Source organism: Lepidochelys kempii, chromosome 13, assembly GCF_965140285.1.
Source record: "Lepidochelys kempii isolate rLepKem1 chromosome 13, rLepKem1.hap1, whole genome shotgun sequence".
Lineage (NCBI taxonomy): Eukaryota > Metazoa > Chordata > Testudines > Cheloniidae > Lepidochelys > Lepidochelys kempii.
In genome coordinates this window covers 12,427,377-12,453,523 of record NC_136392.1, presented here as the reverse complement: position 1 = coordinate 12,453,523, position 26,147 = coordinate 12,427,377, and the positions used below count along the sequence as shown (strand labels likewise).

At 39.9% G+C, this 26,147-nt stretch overlaps 1 protein-coding gene across 2 annotated transcripts in view; it reads left to right on the top strand.

Annotated features, from left to right (window-relative positions):
• RBM38 (RNA binding motif protein 38) overlaps positions 1-22,523 on the top strand; it is a 115,826-nt gene extending 93,303 nt beyond the window's left edge. For both annotated transcript variants that reach the window (XR_012154665.2, XM_073309290.2), the window contains one exon: positions 20,056-22,523. Coding sequence is in view for 1 of the 2 variants with exons in the window: in XM_073309290.2 (XP_073165391.1) it covers positions 20,056-20,110 (55 nt within the window). In the remaining variant the exon portion in view is untranslated. The remainder of the gene's footprint in view (positions 1-20,055) is intronic.
• The last annotated feature ends 3,624 nt before the right edge of the window (positions 22,524-26,147 follow it).

The window sequence follows — 26,147 nt, the reverse complement described above, 5'->3', positions numbered from 1 at the left end:
TCCTGGATGAAGTCCTGACCCTGCTGAAGTCAATGAAGTGAAGTTTAGAGCGGCTGCTAGGGAACATATAGCAAAGAGGTACGGGTCTGTGTAAACAGTAGAAAATTCACCCCAGCCTTGGTGTCCCAGGTCTCTAAGCTACAGAAATGACTTCAGTGGGCCTCAGAGTCAGTCCTGCTGGGTGGCTGAACATTGTCATCTCCCACTGGGAGATCTTGATAGAAGCTTTGAAAGAGGAAGTTCCAGCCCTTAGCTCCAAAACATCTAAGAGGTGCATTTACAGTCTTAGTGGGTTTTTCTGTCCACGCTGCCACCTGTTAATGATTTCCACAACCTGAATCCTTTGCAATCTGCCCAGCACCAAATTACTTTTTCTCTCCCCCTAGCGGATCATTCCACACTTCTATCATCTACGGCTGGGGACTCTGAAACTACACTAAGAATTCATTAGGCAAAGGTGGAAACCAAATTGAAATGATGAGGAGATACCTTGACAGTAGGAGTTCTGCCATTAGCTTCCACGGTAACAGCATCTGACATCTAATTATGAGCTAGATGAAAGTTTTTCACTTTCATAGCACAGCCCATTGTCTCATGGGCATCTCCCCTTATACTCAGGGTTGCCTAGATCACCACTCCTTTTGCTCACCGCCACTTAAGACACTTCCTCTCCCCTTCTTACAAAGTGCTCCTCTCTTCCTCTTCAGTGTTTGATGGTACAGGTGTGGAAGTGGGAAGGATCATTACAAGGCCAAGTTCGTCAGGCCTGCAGGATAGAGAAGGACTTATATATGCAGTGCATTTATTTGCATGCGGCCAGCTTTTCAAAATTGGAGGCAACAGATGCACCCACAAAAACCTGCATTTGCATAAACCAATGAGCATTTGCCCACACAAACTGGGTGACTGTGCACACAAACTGGTAGTTTAGCACACATAAGCCTGTTCACAGAAGCAAACGTGTGTTTTTTCAGGCTCACTGTTGCAGCCATATTTAAAATTTGACCCATAGTGTATATTTATACTAAATAATTAAACTTCTTTCCAAGGCACCAACGAGTCAGCAATTCCAAAATGGTGAGGAGATCTAACCATACGAAATCTAATCATACAAAACTGACTGTGTGGAATATTCCCACCTATCTTGACCAAGGGAATAAACTTCACCACTGGGGCTTGGAGGAAAATTCCCACCCCTCAGAGTCCCTAAATTTAGTGATCCATTTAACCACGTGCTTGTGAGCAAGAATGTACTCCCATTTATACTTCAAAATGCCTAAAAAAGAAGTTAAAATCTATGTGCTTAATGCTGGTGGCAACAGAATAATTACAGATAGGGACCAACACCCTCAAACTCTGGGGAAAGCTATGAAATTTGTGACTGCACCTAGGCTGTTTCCTATCTTTATAATGTTCCAGCCCAAAACGTTAGATCGAAACAGACTTGAAATGCTAGGAAAGTCTGGATCTAAATGTTGCGGTTAGAGCCCATCCTTCCTATCAGTTTCCTCAGGCCATGATCAGCGTTGTTTATGATTCACATCACAATGTTTGTCACGACTTAACAGCACAGTTTGATTTTGTGGGAGTGCAAGCGCCCAGAGTGCATGCCAGTTTTGCTTTCCTGATTTGTCATCTACAGTCACACAGGAATAGGCTGGAGAAACCCAGCTGTTTCCTTTCCTGCTAGGTTGTCTGTTTCTCTTCTCTCTCTCTGCCTCTTGCTAATTTCTTCTTGTCGCTTTCTTCCTGTGATGAAATGTGAGAGTGTAGAAACTGTATTTCTTCACAGTGACCAGAGCATTGCTGAGCGTTTTACTGTGTGTTCCCTGGAGAGTTGCTAATGGCTTGATCTGACATAAAGTTCTCACATTTAAAATAAATAGTGTAAACACAGCATTCTCCTGGGAGGTGTAAATGGCAAAGCATATGATTTATCTCTCTCTAAGATCTTACTTCCATCCTATATTTTTTCCTAATGCTATGTACTAATTAGACAGTGGTTATGATGACCTATTACTCTAGATATAGTTTTCAGAACATGGTTTATTTTCTCCTTAAGCATTCTTGGTTCTCTGGTCCCCAAACTGTCTTTCCCACACGAGGAATGTAAAAGTTGATCCTGTTCCCACCAAAGACAACAGCAAAAACTCCTTTTGGCTTGATGGGGAGCAGGATTGGGCCCACATGGGAGTTTTGGGATGCATGGTTTCCAGGGGAATTATCTATGTTTACTGAATATAACAATAAGTACTTATATTAAGTTTTGTCTGCAATCCTTGCAGTCCCAGATAAAGTACAACTTTGAATGATTTTTTATTGTGCTTGTTTATTTTTTGCACCTTACATAATTTGCATCATGAACAGGTAGGTCATACACACATTGCTCTTCACCTTTATGTCACAGCTGCTGGTTAGTTACTTTGTGCACAATGTGAGCTTCTTGGTTTTTGAGGCAGAGTAGTATAAACTTCAGGTAAAATATTGAAAAGCGCTGAGATGACTTTCATTGAGACTTAGGATCCTAAGGTCCAGACCCTAAAAGGTATTTAGGTACCTAACTCCCATTGACCTCACTGAGAATTATACTTCTAAATACCGTTGAGTATCTGTGCTCTAAATGTCTAAATCACTTCTGAAAATGAGCTCTCCTTGCTAGCTTAGCTGCCAGACAGCTGAGGCCTACAGCCTCCCAGCCTGACTGTGGCTCCCCCATGCCTGCCCAGAAGATTTTCCTCAGTTTCACTTTTCCTTGCAGGCATAAAGTGAAACTGACAAGAGCCCTCCAGGCAGGGCAGCCTGGGAGCTATAATTCAATTTTCCCTGATGGAAAATTGAAATTTTCCTGAAGAAAATTTGATTTTGCAAAAAGGACATTTTCTGTCAGAAAATCATTCTGACCAGCTCTAGTTAAGCCAGCAGGACCAAGCCAGGGAAAGTGTCACCAATGTGTTTTCATTGTTCAACTCAGTAATGTGAATTATAAATTAAGCTCTGCATTCAACACCATTGTGCCATTTTCACAAACAAAACGCCCTCAGGGGAACCGTTTTAAAACACAAAGCAATGGCAGTGTCTGTGGACATTGGTACCTACAAACTTATTGTCCAATGTCCTATATGGAACTCCAACATGGTATTAGCTTAAAACCAAATTGACAGTCTGTTATTCATTTCTGTTATTACTAAATAATTACTGGTATCACAGTAAAAAGAAAAGGAGTACTTGTGGCACCTTAGAGACTAACAATTTATTTGAGCATAAGTTTTCGTGAGCTACAGCTCACTTCATCGGATGCATTCAGTGGAAAATACAGTGGGGAGATTTATATACATAGAGCTCTCCCCACTGTATTTTCCACTGAATGCATCCAATGGAGTGAGCTGTAGCTCGCGAAAGCTTATGCTCAAATAAATGTGTTAGTCTCTAAGGTGCCACAAGTACTCCTTTTCTTTTTGTGAATACAGACTAACACGGCTGCTACTCTGAAACCTAGTATCACAGTAACACTCACATGGCCTAATCAAGGTGTCATTGGATTGGGCAGTGTGAGCAGAATATAAAAAAATCCCCTACCTCAAAGAGCAATAAAATAGTCCATAGCATATGTTGAGGTCTGTTCTTTCACTTCATTTAAACCAATGATATTTGTGACTGCATGAATTGCTTACATTTAAACAAAACAAGAAGGGGGGTTGGGTTTTTTTTAAGTGTCTTCATAAATTTTCCATTCTAAACTTAATGCCAAGATATTTTTGAGATGGCAAAGGAGCAAAGAGCTACATTTAAAGGAAGAGACATTTGCATACATTTAGCTGATTATAGTAGTTGCACATTTTAGTTTTAAACATCAATGGGTTGCAACTGCCATTCAAATGATATGGCAATTGCTACTTTATACTGAAATTTCCCTTAAGCAACAAAAGGGAAGGATTAGCAAATGGCTCTGCTTTTTCTCTTCTCCTCCTAGCAGTTGTAAAGCCTGACAAGCACACGAACAACACCTGTGTTAGTTAGTATTTTATTTATACTCATTTGCAAGGTGACCAATCCCCTTGAAATTTTATAATTTCCAATTTAATTGTTCTTTACAGATCTGTAGCACAGTGAATTAACCCCCGACAAAAACACACACATACAAAAATGGATTGCATGTATGCCTTTACCAAAATACATAAACAAAAAAAGAGATCTGACCAATATTTTGTTATTGAGGCATTAAAAAGATCTTCAGATTTAGATTATGTGAATCAGTTGGAGGCTCTGAGGGCCTGATCTTGTAAGTGCATAAGCAACATTACACATGTGAGAAGTCTCACTGAGGACTGATTTCATTTACACTAGTGGAACATTTACTTGTGGAACTGCTCATATGATTAAAGTTATTCTAAGTACTTGCAGGTCTGGTCCCTTAAGCCCGGACCTTGCAAAGGGATCTGTCCAGGTGAACACTGATGCCAGTTCAAAGTCCCATTGAAGTGAACAGGAATCTGGGTGGTTGCAAGAATCCATCCATGCACACCCATTTGTAGGAGTAAGATTCTAATAATTTAATTTTCTTGCAGTCTGGGGAGTGCCACCTTTCTACTGGCTTTCTCAAGGAGCTAGATAAATTCAGCATGCCAATGATTGTGAGGATATATGAACACAGCTTTACCAGACACCAGAAAAGATAGATTAGTTATGCAGAACTGGATTACAAATCAATCACATTGGGGCATCCAATCTAGAAGTATAGATGCTGTGTAAAAACCTTAAGAATTTTTTTTGTATTTCCCTGTCATAGTGTTTCAATAAGATGAAACTAAATGACCTAAAAATCCACATCCCCCACATTTTATCACTAGAGATGGTACGTTTCAAGAGAACACAAATTTTCCTTCATTGTTTTGTATGTATAGTATAATCTTTATATGCAATGGACACTGTAACCCCTACCTGCCCCAGGAACAAACACATGGTATAAGCTTTTTTAAAAAACCCAAATATATCAACCACAGGAAGACAGATGATTTCATTTAAAAGTGAACCGTCCAGAGGTGCTGACTGGCTTAACAAAATGTCTATACTCATGTCAACAGCATTTTAGAGCAGCAAAGTGCGTGGAAAAGAATCGGTTCTTCACACAACCATGTTATCACCCTCCTGTTATTGGAAATACCAATTTAAATAATTTAAAAAACAAAATACTGTGCTCATAGACTAGGTCCTGTATGCCTAGTCTTATTCCAGTGGCACATTTTATGGACAAGTTTTAAATTCCTCATGAATAGGTTGAGAATAGAAATATTAACAGAACACTAAAGGAACTTCTAAAACAACAAGACGTCCACTGGCATGCACAATTACTTATATGCATATATAATACAGTGGCACAAACTCAGCTCTCATTTACACCTAGAGTGACCAGATGTCCTGATTTTATAGGGATAGTCCTGATATTTGGGGCTGTATCTTATATAGGCACTTATTACCCCTTGCCCCCATCCCAATTTGTCACACTTCCTGTTTGGTCACCCTATTTACACCTCTACAACCCCTTTGACTTCCCTGGATTGCTCTGGCATAAGTGAAAGGAGAACTTGGCTCAGAGCATGTTTGCATTGCATTAGTCATATTAAAACCAACACAGAATACTTCAGAGCAGAGTACAATATCTTCATTCAAGTATACACTTATAATTGTACTTACAATTTCTCTTTTGTTAGTCATGCATGAATTATTTATGAACATTTAAATTACTAGGTCACTGGTTTGAATACTGCCCAAGTCATCACCAGCTGAAAGGGATTATCATCTGACCACTGTTAAACTGCCTGCTAGAAATGAGTGGGTGGTCTTAATCCATTTCTTGGTGGACAGGTGTCTAAAACACCATCACAACATACATTTTGATTGGCAGTCAGAGGTGTGAGGAACTCACAGTACAATACCTGTGCTGTGGGTGGAGAATTTAAGTTCTTATTATACCTATTATATCTTATTTGTATTGTGGTATCACCTAGTTATGGTGAAGGACCCCTTGCGTTAGGCGCTGCACAGACAGGACCAACAGACAGTCCCTGCTACAGAGAGGTCACCCTTTAAGTGAGAGGTTACGATGTGAGTACGAGCAGCTGCTGACAATCAGGCACTTGTTACAAGCACTAAAATTTGATTTCAAAGGTTTTAAAGAGAACTAACATGAACATTATTTACGTGACGGTATATTCACGGTGGAGGCGGGGCTAATTGATGGCTTCTGTTGTGCACTAGCCAAAAGACAGAACATCAGTGGGCAACAATGGGAGCCCAGGTAGGATGACTAGATTTTCAAAGTGAAAAGCAGGGCACCTGTTGGGGGCAGAGGGCACCAAAGGATGAGCCGATGTCATAGAAATCTGTCTAGGAGAAGGAAGAAAATAGGGTTCCTTCACCTCCACTTGCTCGGCTGAGCAACTCCACTCTGCTTTTTCTCCCGTGCCACTCTGTGGATCTAACTCTCTGGGAAGGCAGAGGAAATGGAGTGTTTGGGGGTATGCTGAACGGAAGGGTAGGGGAAGGACAGGCTGTCAGCTTTGGATGGACATGGTGGAACTGCTAATTTCAGCAACTCAGATGGCCAGCAACATGTTCAGGTGGCCAGAGTCCTACCCATATGTAATCCCCATGGAGGTTAACAAGAGTTTTACATGCATAGGGAGTGCAGTGGTTGGCTCTAAGCTCTACATCTTTTTCAACTATGGAATAAAAGCATCTGTCAGGGCAGAGGTCACATTAGGAGACTGGTTTCCTAACACAAGATAAGAGATTAACACTGTCTGATCATGCTAAACCAATGGCACGTCTGCTGCACTTCAAGTGTCTATCTTCAGACCCTATTATTAAACAGAATGATGCCACTAAGGGCTGCTTGATAAGATATTTAATAGAAAATGGTGCAAAACCAGGAAATGTCAACATCAGCAGCTTGCTTCCTTTTTTTTTTTCTTCATCATTTGCGCAGCACCCCGTCCTGATGGGGCTCCTTCTGCTTCTCTTCTATCAGAAACTAACGTTATTGATACATATTATGAATTAATAATCCTCCCCAACATATCTACAGTTAGCATATCTGGGTCCTAATACCACCCGCTCCGCAGCCGACAGCGTAGGAGTGTCAATAGCATTGTGATCTGGCCTTTGGTAAGTTGGTTTGAATATCAAGAGTGGTACAGGGTAAGCAAGAGAGAAGTGGCTGAGTCCAATGCACTATGAGTACTAAGCTCAGCTGGCAGGTGTATCCTTAGGCCAGGAGGTAATTCTAACCTGTGACAGGGCAGAGCTGGGGGAGAGAACTGGGAAGCTGTAATGGACTGCCAATTAGAGACAGTAGAGAATCTGGCCTTTTTAAATATATATAATAAAATAGTTGAGCATATTTTGAAAAATCCTTATAATCACGCTAGGGAAAAAAAAAGAACCAAAGAGCAAATTTTCAGAATGATATGAGTGCAAAATGATCGTCATAAGCACAATCCTCGTTAATGATAGTGCAAATGACCAGATAAATATCTAACTGGAAATTTATGCACATTGTTATTGTCATTGCATTTTCATTTGCAGTAACTGTGAGCACAAGTTAGGCATGGAAATGCACTCAATACTTTTGCAAGCACCCGTGCAATTCTGAAAGCGTGGGCCCAATTTGTAAACCTTATAAAAAGAGGTCAAAAGGGCAGTAAATAGAATGAACATACTAAAATCACCAGTGAAAAGCTGAGCTCCACCGTGCAGTCTCCGGGATTATAAAATGTTCATTGGTGCATGTTTGTGTGTATTTTTAAAACATGCACTGACTGTTTAGAATATGCACAATTAATATTAAACAAAGACCTGAATTTCCTAGTGCCGGTGCCTGGAAGGAGCACTGCCTTCTGTCTGATGCGCAGTGACCTTTTGGAATATTTTTAGGCACTGTCCTATACACAATAAGTTTTGCATGAGTGACTCCTGCCCAGATAAAAGCCAATATTAACTATGAGAGAAAGTGAATCTGTGCTTTCTATCATTTTGGAAGAAAAGAAAATTGTGAAGACCAGTAGCAGGATTTATAGGCTGTATAATTTTAGTCTGTGTTTGATCCTAACACATACTTTGAAAATATGCCTTGGATGAAGGAACCTACCATTTCCCCACTATTTCAGAGAATGAGAAAGCCTCTAAAATAATGGGAAAATGGAACTGGACAGAATACCAAGATTATGGGATCTCAACATGCTGTGGAATTTTTAGATCATCAAACAACTTCCTTGTCAAGAAAGAGCAAATGTACATCTCAATACAAGTCACTGTAGATAACAGATAACACTATATGTGTTTTTCAGTATTAAGGAATATTAACTTTGTTAAATAGTGAAAACCTTAACTCTACATAGGAGTCATTTCAAGAAAAACAAACTAAAACCAAAGTTAGAGAACACAGACACAGACTAATATGCAGCCAGTAGCATGGCTCTCCCACTCACAAAAGAATCCAAACTCGGCAATCCATCCTCCATGTGTAACTGGCCTGGGCAGGGGGCAGCAGCTGCACTGCACTGGGCAGTGTGCCAGGCAGCGTGGCTGGAAGAGGAAAGCCTCTGGCCCCGCCCCTTCTTCTCCCTGCCTGGGCCAGCTGCTGGAGGCCCTTGATCCTGGGGAGGGTCACTTGACCCTTTGTGCCTCTCGAGTTGCCCCTGAGTAAAACCTACCTACAAATGTAAGACAAATCTAGGAAATGACACAAGGAATTAGGATGGTACCAAAATGCAGGAGATGGAACTAAACAGAATACCAGAGTTATGGGATCTCAACATGCTATGGAGATTTTAGACCACAAGTGGCCAGGACCACATTTTATATCTCATCTGAAAGATGGATATGTATGGAGGGTCTTTCCAGTTGAGCTCTCGGGAGGATTTTGAGCAATCTTCTGAAAGTTTGGAAGCCACCTCTCTTGATGGAAAAATTGACCCAGATGTCGTAAGTATCATAGGCCAAAGGTTTATTTAATAACCTTAAATAAACTTTGTGGAGGCTAGAAGAGGGACAGTTCTTGTGCTACCCTGCCTGTTTTTGGTAGATTTCCCCAAATCCCACATAAGCATCTTGCTTGCCCTTCCAGCCTATGGTCTGATCAGGAAGGATTGTAGCACGTGTGTCTGATTTGATACCAATCTTAAATATGATTATGTATATAAAATTATAATATATATCCAAACAGTCTGAAAAGTGTTCATTATACTTTTTAAAAACGACTTGCACTTTCTCTCTCTCTACACACACACACTCACTCTACAGTATATGAACAAAATATTGAATTGAGCTTTCACTCAGACCCTTTTCCCCCCACCAGTGTAATCCTACTGACTTCAAGGAAATTACTCCTGATTGAGATGGGTATAAATGAGAACAGAATGAGGCTGTTTATATCATAGCAGCTGATGGGAAATGAATGCCTGTGCTTGCTCCAGAGGCAGAACCCTGTGCACAGTGGTAGAGTAATTATGTAGTAAACAAAGAGCTATGAGGAAGCTTATCAACTGATCACACCACAAACCCGAGCCTTTGTGAAAACTAAACCAGGGGATGTAGGATTATGCTCTTGTTCTTATCCACATAAAATGAAGAAAGCCGAAAATGAACCGCTAATAATCAGTGGAGTTTAGAATTAGTTTTACTAATTTTGCCAGGCTTTAAAAGAAGAGGGTGAGGAAAAAAGCTAATGGAGAATATTACTGATGTAGAAAGAGAACAGGATATGATTGAGTAAAGGACTGCTGGCTTTAGGTGGCACCAGCAAGCAGTTTCTTTCCCTGTTTCATCATAAATTATGTTCTCTATTAAAACATTTTTTTAAAAAAAATCTTCAACCACCAAGGACTGATAGAGGTCATAAAAACTGATTATTTTATAGTGGCTTTGATTTTAATTTGTGCAGGGCCAGATTCACTGTTGTTACGCAGACAGATTTACATACACCTCTCAGTGCTCCAAGGACCCATCCCAGACAAAGGGAGGAAATGGTATTTTCAGTTCTACCTTCCCTTGGGGTTTCCACATGGGAGAAGCAGCTTTAATTTATGGCCAGGGAATCTGGAAGCTCCACCAACAGAGGTTGCTGAAGAGAGCTACTGAACAGGTGCACCTTTCCAGGGGCCTCTGCCATGCTAGACTGCTGCAGTTTTGTTTCTACTGGCTCTCGGAGAGACCCACTGGCACAGATCATGGTCTGAATCTACCCCATAGTATTTGAATGTTTCTGAAAAATCTAATACAGCAAGACCCTTCTTGCCCAGCTAGCCAGATTCTCAGGCCACCAAGTCTCAGTTCTCACCAGATCTTGGTTACACTTACACTAGTGTAAATTGCAGGTGGAAGTCCCAGTATCAGTGCCCAACTCTCTGTCTGTGTATGACTCTTACCTCCCCTTTCTGTTCAGGAGCCCTACTGGTTTTCACACTCAGAAATCTGTTGCACGAATCTGTTTTAGTACAGTCTGTGGTAATGAAGTACATGTGTTAGATTACCTAATCAAACTACAAATATAATCTTGTGATGCCTTTCGATAAGTCAGTTTGAAAGATACTGTATCTGTAGCATCTCTTCTACATAAGAGATCTGAGATTAGCTTCCTCTGGAGTAATGGTGCCACCATCAGCTAGTAACTAGAACTGATTTGAGCACAGAAATCTTGCCTTATGGATTTCTCCATGTACATTGCTTAAGTTTACAAGCATTTTACATTGAAATATTTTTTTTAAAATATCACCTACTTCAGTAGAAATATGGAAATTAAAAACTGATTGTAAAGCTGAGCTGCAAAGAGGAAAATAAAAAAGGATGTCACACGTCTTGCTTCTTTCTGATGCAGAATGATCTGAAAAATGTTCGTGAATTAAAAAAAGACAGAGTAGAGAAATCTGCTTATTTTTTGCAATGGAAATTCAGGTTTTGTCTAGCTCAAAAGACTCTGTGGCAACTGAAGAAAGAGTGAAATAATGATATCACAAAACTCAAAGCTGAACAATTGAAACAACGGAAACTCCTGTTTTTTCTCATATGTATTTAACTCTGATGCCTAAAGAACAAGTGAGAGAAAGGGTGTCTTTGAAGTGTCTGTTTTGTTTTTGTTTTTTTTCGGGACTCAGCACTCTGGTCCCATCTGTTACTGTGTGAGAACTGACCATGCACATTTCTGGGACTCAAACAAAACCAGTGAAGACCATTCTTGACATTTCTATAACCCTTTTGCCAGATGGTAGTGGCAGTGACTAGCGCCTGCATCAATAATATGTCTAGGGGACCCTTCCTAATATGAATAAACCTCCCCACCTAAAACATTATCCACTCCCAGATTTTAGGAACTTAAAATGTGAATCACCTGGTCACCTTCACAGGTGTTTCTTTCCCAATCAAAAGCACACATGAGTCCTTGGGACAAAACTATAAATACCTTTAATTAGGGAAAAACATGACAATCAAAGAGTTGCACAAAAATAAAAATTAGCAAAATCCATAAGGGTTCTGGCCTAGACCACAGCCCCAACTGTTAATTACCTGGCTTGTTGAGGCTCAAAACACTTATTCACAAGACAATCCTCACCCATCTAAACTCAGTCACAAATCCAAATAGATTCAGTGGTAGAAAAGTGGGTGGAGCTTGTTGGAAAACATGCCCTCCCACAAGCACAAAAATTATAGACCTTTTGATGAAAAAAATGAAACATTTTAATATGGGAATGTGGCCAAGGCACCTCATGGGAGTTGTTCAAATACTTCATGTTTTCATTCTCCCCATAGCCCAGGCTCCCTGGTTAGACTATACCTCCCATAATGCACCACTGCTTCCCCTCTGGCAAGGGGAAGTGGCTCATCATGCGAGCTCCTGGGCTGCAAATCCAATTTTCTGCTGAAGAGCGTGCACCACCAGGTCCAGCTTTGACCTGCAGTTACCTGGTCTAATTCCATGAGGTCAACTCCATCAAGTCAGCTGCTGCCTGTGTCCAGCCCTGGTGAAGTCAGCTCAGCGGCTTTACGGTCCTGTCTAGCAAAATCTGGTTCTTCATTGCTCAAATCTGGTCCTGCAAAATCCTCCTCTGCTACCACCACTTCCCCGACCCTCTTCCAGGCCAATCCAATGGAGTCTCTGGTTGGGAAAACTCTGCACAAAGCTCTAGGTTTCTCAGAAAATTCCCCTGCTGTATTTAGGTTCCTGACTCAACCAGATCCCACTGCCTGTCAGCTCAAGGTGACCAACAATCTACAGGGTGTATATTTTACACAATTCATACCTCTTTTCATAAACACAGTTACTTAAGCAAACTATTACTTTATCTAATCTCAAATCTCATATGTAGAAGAGATGCCACAGATACAGTATCTTTCAAACTGACTTAACGAGAGGCATCACAAGATTATTTTAGTAGTTTGATTAGGTAACTTAACATGTACTTCATTACGACAAACTGTACTAAAACAGATATACCTATCATATAAACTTTTTAAAAAAATCCTTTCCAGGTCACCTTTAAAACGGGTTACTTTAAAATACATCTTTCAGGCTCATTTTGTTGAAGTCCTATGGGGTAGTGGAGCCATGCAGTCTTGAATCTACCAATGTAAGGATTTCATTACTCCTAAACTGTGCAAATGAACTTGTTGAAGTCATCTCTTTTACTGATAGGCATCAGCAATGAATTTTAAAAACTGCCATTCAATGAATGTGGTTTTTATTGCCGATTATATGAATGGCCAGACTTCTGCTGTTGTGTAAATAAATTTACAGCCCTAAACTGATTCTTTGCATAGGAAAACCTCATTTGTGAATGGCCTTTTTCTGTTAGAGGTAAATCATTTAAACTTAAACCAACTTCTTTGAAATTGAGATTAAAATAAATTCAACTGTAGAATACGTGCTGCAGTATGAATTTGATGGCAACCAGTAATGAGGAATAGTTAATCTACAGGAAAATTGTCTTGGTCAAAATAGGAGGGGGAAAGAGAAAGATTTCACATAAAGAAAGAGGAGCAGCTGGTTAGAATTAGGGTTGGGCAATTTAGTTTGGATATAAAATAAGAACTGACACAAACCTTTGGGTACACTTGAAAAGAACCTTAAGCGAATCTTTAATGAGGGCAAGGAAAGGCTTGGATAACTTTTCTTATCACAGTATTTTTTATGCCTCTATGCTTTGTTCCCTGTGACAAAAATCCCATGAGAAATCTGTTCTCACAGCATTTCCAGACTGAGCAGAAGCAGGGAGCACAAACTTGTGTTAGCGGAGAGTTCTACCCTGTTTTTGCACATTCTACAGCTGTATAATTATTTGTATTTGATGAAACATTTGGTAAAACTTTGGGATCTTATCCAAACCAAATCTCTGAAGCTTTTGAAGAGTGCTTCTGCCGGCCTGGCTAACACCCTTAGGGGAGACAATGTCCCTACACCAGTGGAAAAACTCCTTTTGTCAGCGTATGCTGCATCTACACTAGGGGCTATGATGACATAAATATGTCAGCACAGGCTGTGTAGTGTAGACGTAGCCTAAGAAAATCAGATTTTCAGTAAATGAGGAATTTTGATAATTTCAAAAACAATGTTGATAAAATCTTGTTTAAAAATCATGAAAAACTGTTAAAAATGGAAAAGGGTCCATTTCAAACATTGCAAAATGGAAACAACTTTGGAATTTTGAAAAAAATATTGAAATGATTTCCCCATTTTTGGAATAACTTTACTTATGAGTTGTGTGGTCATCCCAGTTATAGCAATAAACTTCTGTGGCAGTTCCACATTATCATACGAGCTCTCTCAATTAGTATAGTTCATGCTATGTAAAGTCCTGATCCAGAATCCACTAAAGTCATTGACTTCAGTGGATATTAGATTATTAGATCCTTAAAGAATGAAACCTTACATCAAGTATTTTCCTCGCTATATTTCCCTGTTCATTGTGGTAGGGATGGTCCAGTGATTGGAGCTTGGATCTGGTTTGGGGGACCTGGGTGCAGGTCCCTGCTCTGCTACAGACTTCCTATGTTATGTTGGGCAAGTCACATAGGTCCCCATCAATAACATGGAGATAATAGCACTGCTGTATTCCACGAGGGGGGGGTTGTGATGATAAATACATTAAAGACTGTGAAGCAATCAAATCCACTGGTAATAGGAACCTTATTAGTACTTTAGCTAGATTTGTCCTATTTTTATTTTACAGAAATTTAGTTTTAACGAGAGTAAAATTGGGCCTGATACTGATCTCACACGTTTTTCCAGTGTAACTGAGATCTGATTTTTAATTACACCAGTGTAATTCTGGAGGAACTCAGTTGACTTCAATAGTCACTCTAGATTCACACCAGTGTAAAGGAGACCAGCATCTGGAAAAAGATAATTTTTTAAAATGAGCACCAACTGACCTACCGTTTTTGAATGTTACAACACCTCTGTGTAATACATATTGCCTACGAGCTGGCATTAGCAGTTCTAATTTTTAGCTGGCTTTATGTAAACTTTTAGATGCTGATGAGGAACACCTTTGATAAACCCTGTGAAACACTCATTACACAATCTCCCAGTGTAAAGTTACTGGTTCCCATCATTGCATTCACAATATTGCACCTGCATATTTTATTCCAAACACAAAAGGTCAAATGCTTACCAGCACATAATGCATTGGAAAAACAGAACTCAAAGGAGATGCTTGCTGTAATTTCCTGCAATTTAAGACTATTTTTAAAACTTTTGCTGACAAACCCCCATCTGACTGTCACACTCTTAACTGAATTTTTACCATCAAAACACAGTAATTTATTAGAGCTCAAATCCAACTGGTTATTTAAATGTCTCAGCTTTAAATACTACTCAGCCACTTTAGCTGCACTTCATCTTTGGGGCTCTCTATAATTAATGTTTCTTAAGACAGTAAAGTGAGCGGACCATTTGTGTGCAGCTCCATTTTAATTCTTTTAACACCCCTCTGAGTTTAGAGTGCAAAATTACAGCAAGGGCCACATTTTTGAAAGTGTCTTGCAATGAGTGACCCACAAAATTGTGTGCACATCTGCTGACACTACAGTCTCACATTTGTACACAAATCGGGTATGTGCGTCACTAATGTTTACACACATAAATTAAACTCTTTGTGTGATCAGACCGTGGCTTGTTTGTGTAAAGGTGGGTGTCTGTGGGCTCAAGAGGTGCATATCTCTCTCTGTGTGTGCACACACACGTGTTTGAGAAGGTGGTTTGGGGAACTACTGAAGCTGAGAGTTCCATAGGAATTGCGGGGGAGACAGGGGATTGGAGCTGTTAGGTGAGATGATGGGACCCTGAATATCCTGTGGCAGTTGCTGAGGGGGTTGGGAGCTGTCAAATGGAATTTTGGGGCCAGAAAGGTCTGTTGAAGTTGTGGGGTGTGTTTGGACAGCTGGAACATTGAGACCCAAAGCCTCTGTGGCAGGTTGTGTGCGTGCACATGCATGCTGGAGAGTTGAGAGAGGGAATGCTGGGGCCAAAAGGCTTCTCGGCCTTTGGTGACGGTTAGTCCTTTTGGCCCTGAGACCAAAAATCCTGATGTTCTCTCCCAATTTAATCCAGCCCATTTGGGCTTCCCAGCAGCCAGCAAGCCCACGAGAGGAAGTGAGGGGTGAACAAAGTTGGGTGAGTGCCTGTCAGCACATGTCATATCTCAATACTCACCAGAAGGCTGCCCTGACTGGTGAGGGCAGACCGAGTCCTGAACTTCTCCCCCCATCTGCCCCCCCGGCAGTTGGACCTACTTCCCCATCAACAGAGGAATATTTTTCTTGCCTCACTGACATCTGCCATCCCTGGGCAGCTGTCACATGCTTGTAAACTTGAGTTTTGATTAGCTTTCACTTGTGGCATTTTTCTTTGTGTTGCTTGTTGTTAGAGATTGCCTTGAAAACAATAATGTTAGAAGCTGCTTCCAGCCACTAGACACCAGGATAGGCCAAAGAGTCACAACTACTTACCTAGATTCTGATAAAAGATGCCCCTGACTTCAAGCAAGTTTGGAGATGAGGGCTCAGTGCACAAAGGTCTATTTCTGCAAACATGGCAATCCGTTGGTTGTCCTGAAACTTGCACTGCAACTTTCCTCTCGTAACCAAACTAGTGCTGAACAATTCAAAAATATATATGGGTAAACATCAAATGTAGCTCCTACACAGGTTGGCTGATTCTCTATATTAACTGTTGTGCTGTTTGGATCTATATTATCTGAAGCTGAATAAGGTCAAGTAGCAGGTATTCAGTGCAGGAAGTGTAATTATTGAACCAGTGTTAAAAAGATGGTTATGGTCTGAATGACACACTCTCCACCACGCCCTCCTGGAACTCCTATGGAGGTCAGTGGGAAATTTATTGGATTTTTATATTATAGAGAGAAAGTAAAAAAACAAACTAACACCTTATAGACAACTCATTGTACAATGCTAGAATATGTAGAGGCTGGTGTCTCAGTTTTCCAATAGGTGTAATAGTATTTACTTTCCTCAGAGGAGTACTGGGAGAATTCAATTAGTTAGTGTTTGCATGGCACTTTTACGACACGAAGCACTGTGAACTTGATCCAGCAGTCTTTACTCTCTCACTGGAGTCAACGGGACTACTGGCTGCAGGATAACCCATATCTAAGAGCAAAGATTTATTACTGTACTATAATGCCTACACTAGCATCTACTTAAAGGAAAAACATTCTTCCTTCCCGTCACAGATTCTTGGAATCTGATCAGAAAGACACATGAAGAGAAAAATATAGGCCATTAAGAAAAAGGCCAAATGGCTTCCAGAAAATACAGTTCTCTCAAAGCCTTTGTGTAATTGTTGTAAGAGAGGAACATGCCTGGACATGCCAACAATCCCCAGAGTGCATCAGAGAGGAACAAGCCTTTGTTTAATGCAGTGCCAGGTAACCTTAGCACCTCTTAATTTTGGCAACCTCTGGTAACCATGGAAAACCATTATGTAGGACATGTAGTCTGAAAAAATGCAATGTCAGTTTCTCCAGATATAAAAAGTCTGTTAATAAAACAAGGTCATATTTGCCTTAGGAACACAGCTCCCTTGCTAAAGTGTGGGCAAGCTGTCTCTGCTTCTTCGTGTTGGTTTGCTACAGTATGGACACTATCGTCTTGGAAACAAATCATTTTACTTCTTACTGTTTTGTGCCCTGGTGTAAACAAATCTCTTGTTGTTAAATAGCTGGTTACTTAAAAGTGAAAGCATTTTGTGATCACAGACATGAAGGTCGCTATCTTAAAACAAAAAAACTTCAAATCCAGACTCCAGCGAGAAACTGCTGAATTGGAATTCATTTGCAAATTGGATACTATTAATTTAGGCTTAAATAGAGACTGGGAGTGGCTAAGTCATTATGCAAGGTAGCCTGTTTCCTCTTGTTTTTTCCTGCCCTCTTCCCCCCCCCCCCCGGATGTTCTGGTTTAACTTGGATTTAAACTTGAAGAGTGGTCAGTTTGGATGAGCTATTAGCAGCAGGAGAGTGAGTTTGTGTGTGTATGGGGGTGGAGGGGATGTGAGAAAACCTGGATTTGTGCAGGAAATAGCCCAACTTGATTGTCATGCACATTGTGTAAAGAGTTGTCACTTTGGATGGGCTATCACCAGCAGGAGAGTGAATTTGTGTGTGGGGGGGTGGAGGGTGAGAAAACCTGGATTTGTGCTGGAAATGGCCCACCTGATGATCACTTTAGATAAGCTATTACCAGCAGGACAGTGGGGTGGGAGGAGGTATTGTTTCATATTCTCTGTGTATATATAAAGTCTGCTGCAGTTTCCACAATATGCATCTGATGAAGTGAGCTGTAGCTCACGAAAGCTTATGCTCTAATAAATTGGTTAGTCTCTAAGGTGCCACACGTACTCCTTTTCTTTTTGCGAATACAGACTAACACGGCTGTTACTCTGAATCCTTAGAATGTAAATTATTGTTTGTGTGTGAAGCAAGACATGATTTCCGTGGCTCAGTCAGTTCATGCCATTTTAACTCTTGCTTAGTGAATGCACTCTCTGTTTAGATTAAGAGGGCTTTTTCATTCTTCACTCAATTAAACTTGAAGTCTCTGAGAACTGGAATTGACAGGTAATGGTGTTATGCTGTTAGCTTTAGCTGCAATCACAAATGTATCCACAAAGCTTGTGGATTGTCATCCTATTGATTGAGAAGCACCGGACCTGATGTTTTGTAACACTCCGAAGTAGCATGAAATTATATTAACCTGTTTTCTCTATGGGATGGACATAAAGCAGCAAGCGACAGTTGCGGCTTTCTCTGAAAGCCTACATCAAAAGGAGCAAAATATGGCAGCAATCAATACACTATACAAAAATGTATGTCTTAAACAGTAATAAAGGAACTGGCTCAATTCTTTTTCTTACAAAAACCCTGGGAAGGGGAAAAAAGCTGCATCAACAAAGCACTGGTACCATAGTAAAGTATTATACCTCCAAAGGCGCTGGAGGGTGATGGACAAGTGTAGGCAAATGCATTAACAAAGGCAGTATTCTGCCCAAGGTGCCCACTCACTTTCTAGCTAGAGACACCTCTGAAAATCCTAAGGGGCCACGTACACACCGGAAGCCACCAATGGGCTGAGGGAGAACATGCCACATCCCCTCCCCTTCCTGGATACATTTGGTAGTTGCACACATCCAATTGCCTTGGTCATACAGCAGAAGGGAGCACATGGCCTTATGGAATTAAACAGTTTCACTATCCAAATTATATTCATTTTTCAAACTCATTCCTTCTTCAAAAATCCCAGTTGCATTTGACTGGCAGGGTATGTTACACAGTCTTGCTATTGTCAGATACTTGTAAGTTACTCTTCAAAAAAAGATGATTTATTAAGCATTAAATATAAAGATACATTTTCCTTAAATACTGTAATTACTTTATAAACAAGAGGTTCCCAATCCAGTCTCTAACTACTGAAGAGTGGCATCTGGCTAATTAAAGCTGTAGGAACCTATGAATCATTTCAACTTGATTATTTCCTGATAACTAGATGGACTTCTAGTATTTTCATAAAAGTCTGAATTTTGAAAAAATATTATCTATGATTAATGTGTTTATTGATTTCAGGGAATGTATGGTTTCCCTGTCACAGGATCCAAAAAAGGGCCTTTCAGTATTAGAAATCAAAGGGCTAGGCTGTTACACTGGTGTAAATCCATTGCTTTGATATTGATTTATACTGGCATTACTGAGATCAATCTGGCCCATAGCCGTTAACCACATTAAGACTAAGGAATAGATATTTAAAGGTACTTAGGTGCCCAAAATGCAGATAGGTGTTTTGAAAATGCCACGAGGCCCCTAACTCCCAAGGTCCCTTCCAATCCTACATTTTATGATTATATCTACTTCTTAAAGTACCCAAGTACTTTAAAAAATCTGTTACTCAATTTATAGGAAATTAAATGGTCTCTGCCTCTTCTCCATACATGCAGGTGCCTAAATATGGACCTAGATACCTAACTTTAGGCTTCTAGTTTTGAAAATGTTGTCTAACACTAACTGCACATTTAACAGTGGCTATTGCTAGGTTGAGATTGGGAATTTGGTGCATTTGCAGCTGTCTCTTGTTCTGGTTTTCCAATCACTTCCTGGATTCACACCCCATGTAGATGCTGCAGCAGCATAAGTTTCTATGTGGTACAGTAAGGGGCTGATTGAACAAGAGTTATTGCAATAGGGACATTGGGTGTGCCCTGTCTAGGATATATTCAGTCCCCAATGTTCCAGGTAGAGTTCTTGCCCATAGGCTGCTTTTTCTACTACATTGCAGACTGGCCACTGGACAGGCTCAAGAAAGATGAGCCATGCAGTCTCCAAGCAAGGTGCACCTTCTCAATGAATGCCATTTTGCATTTATCTTACTCATGCTATTTATTGAATTGGTTGTGGATGCAAAGCAACCAACTTATACATATAAGGATTTAACAAAAAGTGGTATTTTTGTTTATTAATAACTTGTCTAAAAATCGCAATTGCTTTTTTGTTTCAGAAGATCAAGAACATTTCCTTTTCACATGCCAACAGAAGAAGCACAATTGGATTAACAAGAAGTTAAAGTTTCTCCCTTTAGATGTAAAGGAGGAACCTGCCTGATTTAAGGCAAAGAATAGAAGTTCACTGTCAAGTATGTATTTATAAACAGAATTATTGCACAACTCTTTTTGATGGGTGCTACATCCTCAGGGTATAATTATAGCAATTATCTGGATGGATCTTCTCATCAATAACCTTTGACTCATCTCCTACAAACTGTCATCCTTCATCACCACATCGTGAAAGCAATGCATTGTTTCTACTCATTCATCTGCTTCTGAGAAGGAAAGTAGTATTAGGACAGCCTGCCTGCCTGCCTATATGACCTCCTGTAGTTCGCTTACATCTGCCAGACGGTATGGCAAGGCACCGAACAAACAGCAGTTCACTACTGTACTGTTCTTCTGACAAGCTTGGGATGGCAGGCATCTTTACACTCAGTCTAATACCGAGTGAAAACAGCTGCATCTCTTTTAGGAGATCTCAAAATGAGAATAGCAAAACCCCTTTATGAATATAAAGCACAGATATATGGCCTGATTTTCAAAGATGCTGAATACCTGCAGCTTCCACTGGTTCTAATGGGATTTGTGGGTGCTCAGCACTTCTGAAAAATCAGTGTATAACTGGAATAAGCTCACTGAAAGAAGTGGATTTACTCTGAACTTGCACTAATGCAAGCTGGGACCAGAATTGGGCTCATAGGACCCAATCATGCAATTCTGGATAAGGTACAACACCCATTGGTTTTCTATGGAAGTTTTATTGGAGTAGGGCTCACAGGATTTGGTCCATTTTAAACTTAGTAATGTACAGACTGCTATGACCAATGATGGCACCATATCCATTGAAAGACAGAGTGTGCAAAGTAATATGGCAAGAAATAACTACTGTAAATATACATTTTATAACTTTAGTTCCACAATGAAAAAAGTTGCCAATGAGTTGCTACAACAAAACAAAATCACTTCTGCCAGAAAGGGAGGACATTTTTGCTCTGTAAATACACAATTTTCCCAGATAAAGGATGGCAGTTAGAAGGGTTAATTATAATTGCCATTTAACTGCTACCTACCATTTGATTAGTTGGTATTAATAAAGGCAGGGCTCTTCCTTATCAAAGCATGCAGCTCTGTCACTCTTTCTTTGCGTTCTTACCCTTGCCAGCCGGTGTTGCTATGCGAACAGGGCTGGGGTAAGACTAATAATGGATGGAATCTAGGAAAAAAACAAAGCTAAAAATAGAAAAATAATTCAGATATAATGAAAACAGTCGACTGACAAAAGCAGAAAGGCATTAAATTCTGCTAACTGTCAAATGTTAGTTAAGAATGAAAACAGATTGAACCAAAACTGCTAGAAAATTCTTTGCCATTTTATAATGGTCGCACATCCATAACGCTAGAGTCCAACTGTTTCAGTGACTAACCTCAAACAATAGTGGGCTGTTAAAAAAAACACAGCAGGGAATGATGTTTGTTTGAAAGCATACTTTATTAATGTAAAGTGCTTTCAAACATTGATTTGATTTCTTAGACAAAAAACACACAGAAAACTAGACATTAACTTATGCAAGTGGAGGACACTGTTGGAGCTCTATACCCTGATAACAATAGTCGTTTAAATGCTATCCATCCGGGAGCCTGCCATTAACCAAATAGAAGCAGCTTGTATTCAGTGCGATGGCCAGCAGAATGGTTCTCTAAACACGTTTCTGAGTGAATGACACCTTCTGAACTCTACCTACTTTAGGAAACTCTTATGATTAATGAGAATCTGCATCTTATTTATGAAATTTTCTAAACTACTAAGATATTAAGTTTGAGAGTAGCAGTCGTGTTAGTGTACAGCAGCAGAAAGGAGTACTTGTGGCACCTTAGAGACTAACAAATTTATTTGAGCATGAGCTCTCTTCACATTTTCCTCCTTATCAGATATTATAATACAGTAATCTCAGCCATGTTCTTTAATCACACTCTACTGTAATGCTTTTATATCATTTTAAGGGTTGACCTTTAGTTATAAATGTTATTTCAATTTTAGTTGGTGGCCCTGAAAGCAGCTAATAGTACAGGCATAATGCTGGTAGGCCTTGTATGTTTCCACACAATTCTGATAATGGAACTCAATCATGCTGGCCTGCAACACTTATGGGTTTCTATTTCTAATCTCGTGGGGTGACCATCTGGCAGTATATACAATTTACAATATCATCTGCTCGGTATCGATTAAGGGGCAATGTGCTCTAGTGAACTGAGCAAAGGATTGCCAGCAAGGTAATTCTGCATTTTAATTTTAATCCCATCACAGCCATTCATTTTTGTGACTTGGACCAGTCAACCTCGTGGGCCAAATTCATCCCTTCATCTGAAAGGAAAGGAATTAAACCAGAGATTACTTTGATCTTTGTCTCATCTTCCCCATCTGTACAATGCAGACAACACATAGCACAGGTTGGATAGGATCTTCACAATATTATCATTAAAATTACTCCAGTCATTATCTTTTTAACTGCCACATTAGCAGTAATTTGGGTCTGAGGTTTAGTGGCCAGATACTTGGTTTTGCTTATTGTACTATGGGGAGGCCATGGTGACCTAGTGGGTAGAACAATAGACTGAAAAAATTAGAACATCTAGATTCTATTCCCAGCCACTGGAAAGTCATTTCATCTCACTCTGTGCCTCAGTTTCCTCATCTATAAAACTGTGATAACAATACTTACACATCCTTTGTAAAGCACTTTGAAATCTATGAAGAAAAAAACACAAGCCCTAGGTATTATTAGTATTAAAGCAAACAAAATGAATGAGGGAAAAACAATTAAGATGAAAAAAATCAAGCCAGTCTTCATTTTAGTAATCTCCCTTCCTTCTCTTTCCATACAGACATTTTTGAAAGGGAAAAAACCTTGTGTGAGAATCTCAGAGAATCTTACCTATCCATGTGGGGGAAAAGGGAAAGGAGGCTATTTTAGGGTAAGATTTTGGGAGTTCTCCCTCCACTTGTGCAACCAATGTGGGAACACTAAAGTACAGAAGTTGCTAGAATTTTATATTCATGACAGATAGACCTGCTGTCGCAATCCTGGGGATATCAGTGCAACTATGGCCTCTGCTTCTTTTCCATGCTTGTTCTACAAAAAGAGACAAGCGTACACAAAGGGGACTGGGCACTGAAGAGCAAAAAGATAAAATGCAGCTTTGGTTTGTCATGTTTGTACTTTAGTTGTCAGAAAGCTACAGGCACAACACACAGCATCACTTTTAGCTAGCCAGAGGAATCACAGCAAAGTTTTGCACTGAACCTATTTGGTTAAGCCAAACTCTCACTAAGTAGATAGCAAAAAATGAGAGACAGGAAAGATGTAAGAGATATAAAATAGGGAAGGAAACTGACACACAAGAGGAGGGGAGCAGCAGGAACCTTAGATTCACATATCAGGAGTTGCTCAGGGCACAGTCATAGAGATGAATATCACCTGATTCCCTCTCCTCATCTAGTCTGGTCAGGACATCTTTTAGGATCAGGAAAAAGAAGGGCTTATGGTAAAACCCTGCATCCCCACGTGGCAACACTGCTCCATTCTCACGCTATGTGCAGAGTAGTTTGCCAAGTATTCCACAGAAAATAAATACCTAAAAGAGGTGGAAACTTTGTCCCATCCAAAACTCTCAAATCAAAGCAAGCAGCCAATGGTTGATATGTGTACACTTCACCTCACCATAAGGTCTGTTGCTATAACAAAACTGGTTCTTCGCTCGTAGCTTTGAACCCCTAATTAACAGTCCTCTTAGTTCTGATAAAATTAGTTTACTTCATTTCTTTGTCTTTGTTCTGTACTCTCTTTCAACCACAGTTTTATGTAACATGTTAAAACGATCCAGCTGCCACATTTCACCTGCTGTGGACAATTTAAGACTTTGTCACTGGCCAAAGGTTCGATTCAGCACTACCTACATCTCAGGGGTGTTGTGAGGATTAGTTAATGCTCGTTCAGGGCTTTGAAGAGGTAGAACAATGTATAAATGCTAAATATTATCTGCCTTCTTTGTTAGAAGTGCTTATGAAAAACAGGTAAATTGGGTTCATAGATGTAATAAAATACAAAGTTACAGTTTTAGTAATTTCAATACTTAAATATGTCATGTCCCTATCTAGTCCTGGGTTCCTTTTTTACAGAAAGGAAATCATGCTTAATTGTGTGATAGTTTTTTAATACTGAAAAATATCTACTAGGGAATACGACGAAGCTACTTCTTCTTTATTTAATAAATCACTAAATGCAAGATTTGAATTAATATAAACCTTATATTAAAACCTTAGAGCAATATAATTCTATGCATGAAAATCCCATGGAGGCCAACAGAAGGTGTGTGTAAAACAGTTTATGGCTGATTCTAAAGAAAAAAATATATATAGGAGCTAACTTCACATATACAGCTCTGGGACAATGAACATGAACAAACATTTTCATTCTAGGCAAAAAACAAATTTTAAAGGGGTGCTTTAACCCTTGAATGTCTGCATTACTCTAATTTTACATCAGTGTAACTGCACTGAAGTCAACTAGGATTCTACAGTTGGGAATTAGGCTCTCAGTATTTTTACACTGTTGAGAGTTATTAAGCCTTAGTAAATATAGGACTATAAGAACTGAGGCACTGAATTAAATGGGTTCCATCTAATTGGGTATCTCGTCATCAGCTGCCATACACTTCAAAGGCATGTGCAAGGAACCACATAATGGACAATTATGGAATAACCTACTCATTTACAGAGTTTTTTTCTACCCCCAGGCAGTTAGTGGGTTAGCTTGTGGCCTGAAGCATGGGGGTTATATCCCTTATACATTATTTTTATTACCTCATTACCCATATCTTTTTTAAAATTCTAGTAAACTCTTTGTGTCAGTGATAATGGAGCAATGAGCTCCACAGGTTAACTATCTCTCGACCCACTGCTTACTCTTGACAAATAGCTTTACATAAATTCTTAGTGCTGTGGCATGTGGACACATAAGGGCAAGAGAAGTTTTTCCCCCTTGCATATCCGGACATGCAGATATCTAGCACAGTGGCAGTGCTCTCCTTTGGTGAAGGGCAGCTCCAGTTTTCATGCTACTGCAAGCTCTTCAGTGGGAGCGTACGTGAGCTGTGCACTCCACATCCTTTCCCAGAGTGGTGCAGTGACCACACTTCCTAGACACACCTGGAATTACTGTGCCCACTCAAGGCAAAATGCCACAAAGAACTCCTGCTGCAGCTTTCATAGACACTTAAACCAACATAAAGATGAAAAATCTGAAGAACCCCTAACATTTACCTGATTAAGACTTTCACCAAGTGCATGACCAAATAAATGAACTTAGACTGCCATCTTAAGGAAACTGTCATTATTACTTCCATCACAATGCCAATTCACAGCATAGCGCTTAATTCATCACTGTTGTGCAAGAAGTTCACATTTTCGAACAGATACATCCCCAGACTGTCATTTTTCTGACAGTAGGATTTGGTAGTTTTCTATAAATCATTATTTGAAATGGGTTATATATCTGTTTGGGGAAGATTTCAAGTCTGATGGCCAGTTCTATATTTTATTATTTTTGCTGCCTCATATTTCATATGTTAAAGCTCTGGAAGCACCTATGCTTCCAGGTATCAGATACATTTTATGCTTGGTGCTCAATTTAAAACACACGCACAACTTTCTTTTAACCGCCTGCTCCCCTAAGTCCATTGGATGTGTGTTCTACATGCCTGCATAGAGGCCATCAAATATTTAAAGGGAAGACTATTCCTTATTTTTGTGGGGGAAAACTCAGAAGTTAAGCGTTCTACTCTCTCTTACATAGAAATGCTCTACTTCTGTTTATTACAACTGCTTGAAGTTAGATGGTGGCCTCACATTTAGCCCCACTAAAAATTATTTTTCTGATGCTCTGTCATGTTGCATTGCTAATGTAGGGATTAGCATTTGTAATATTGGTGCAGGAGTCATTCCCAACAGGATAAAAATATCATAAACCCCCTAACAAATAAAACT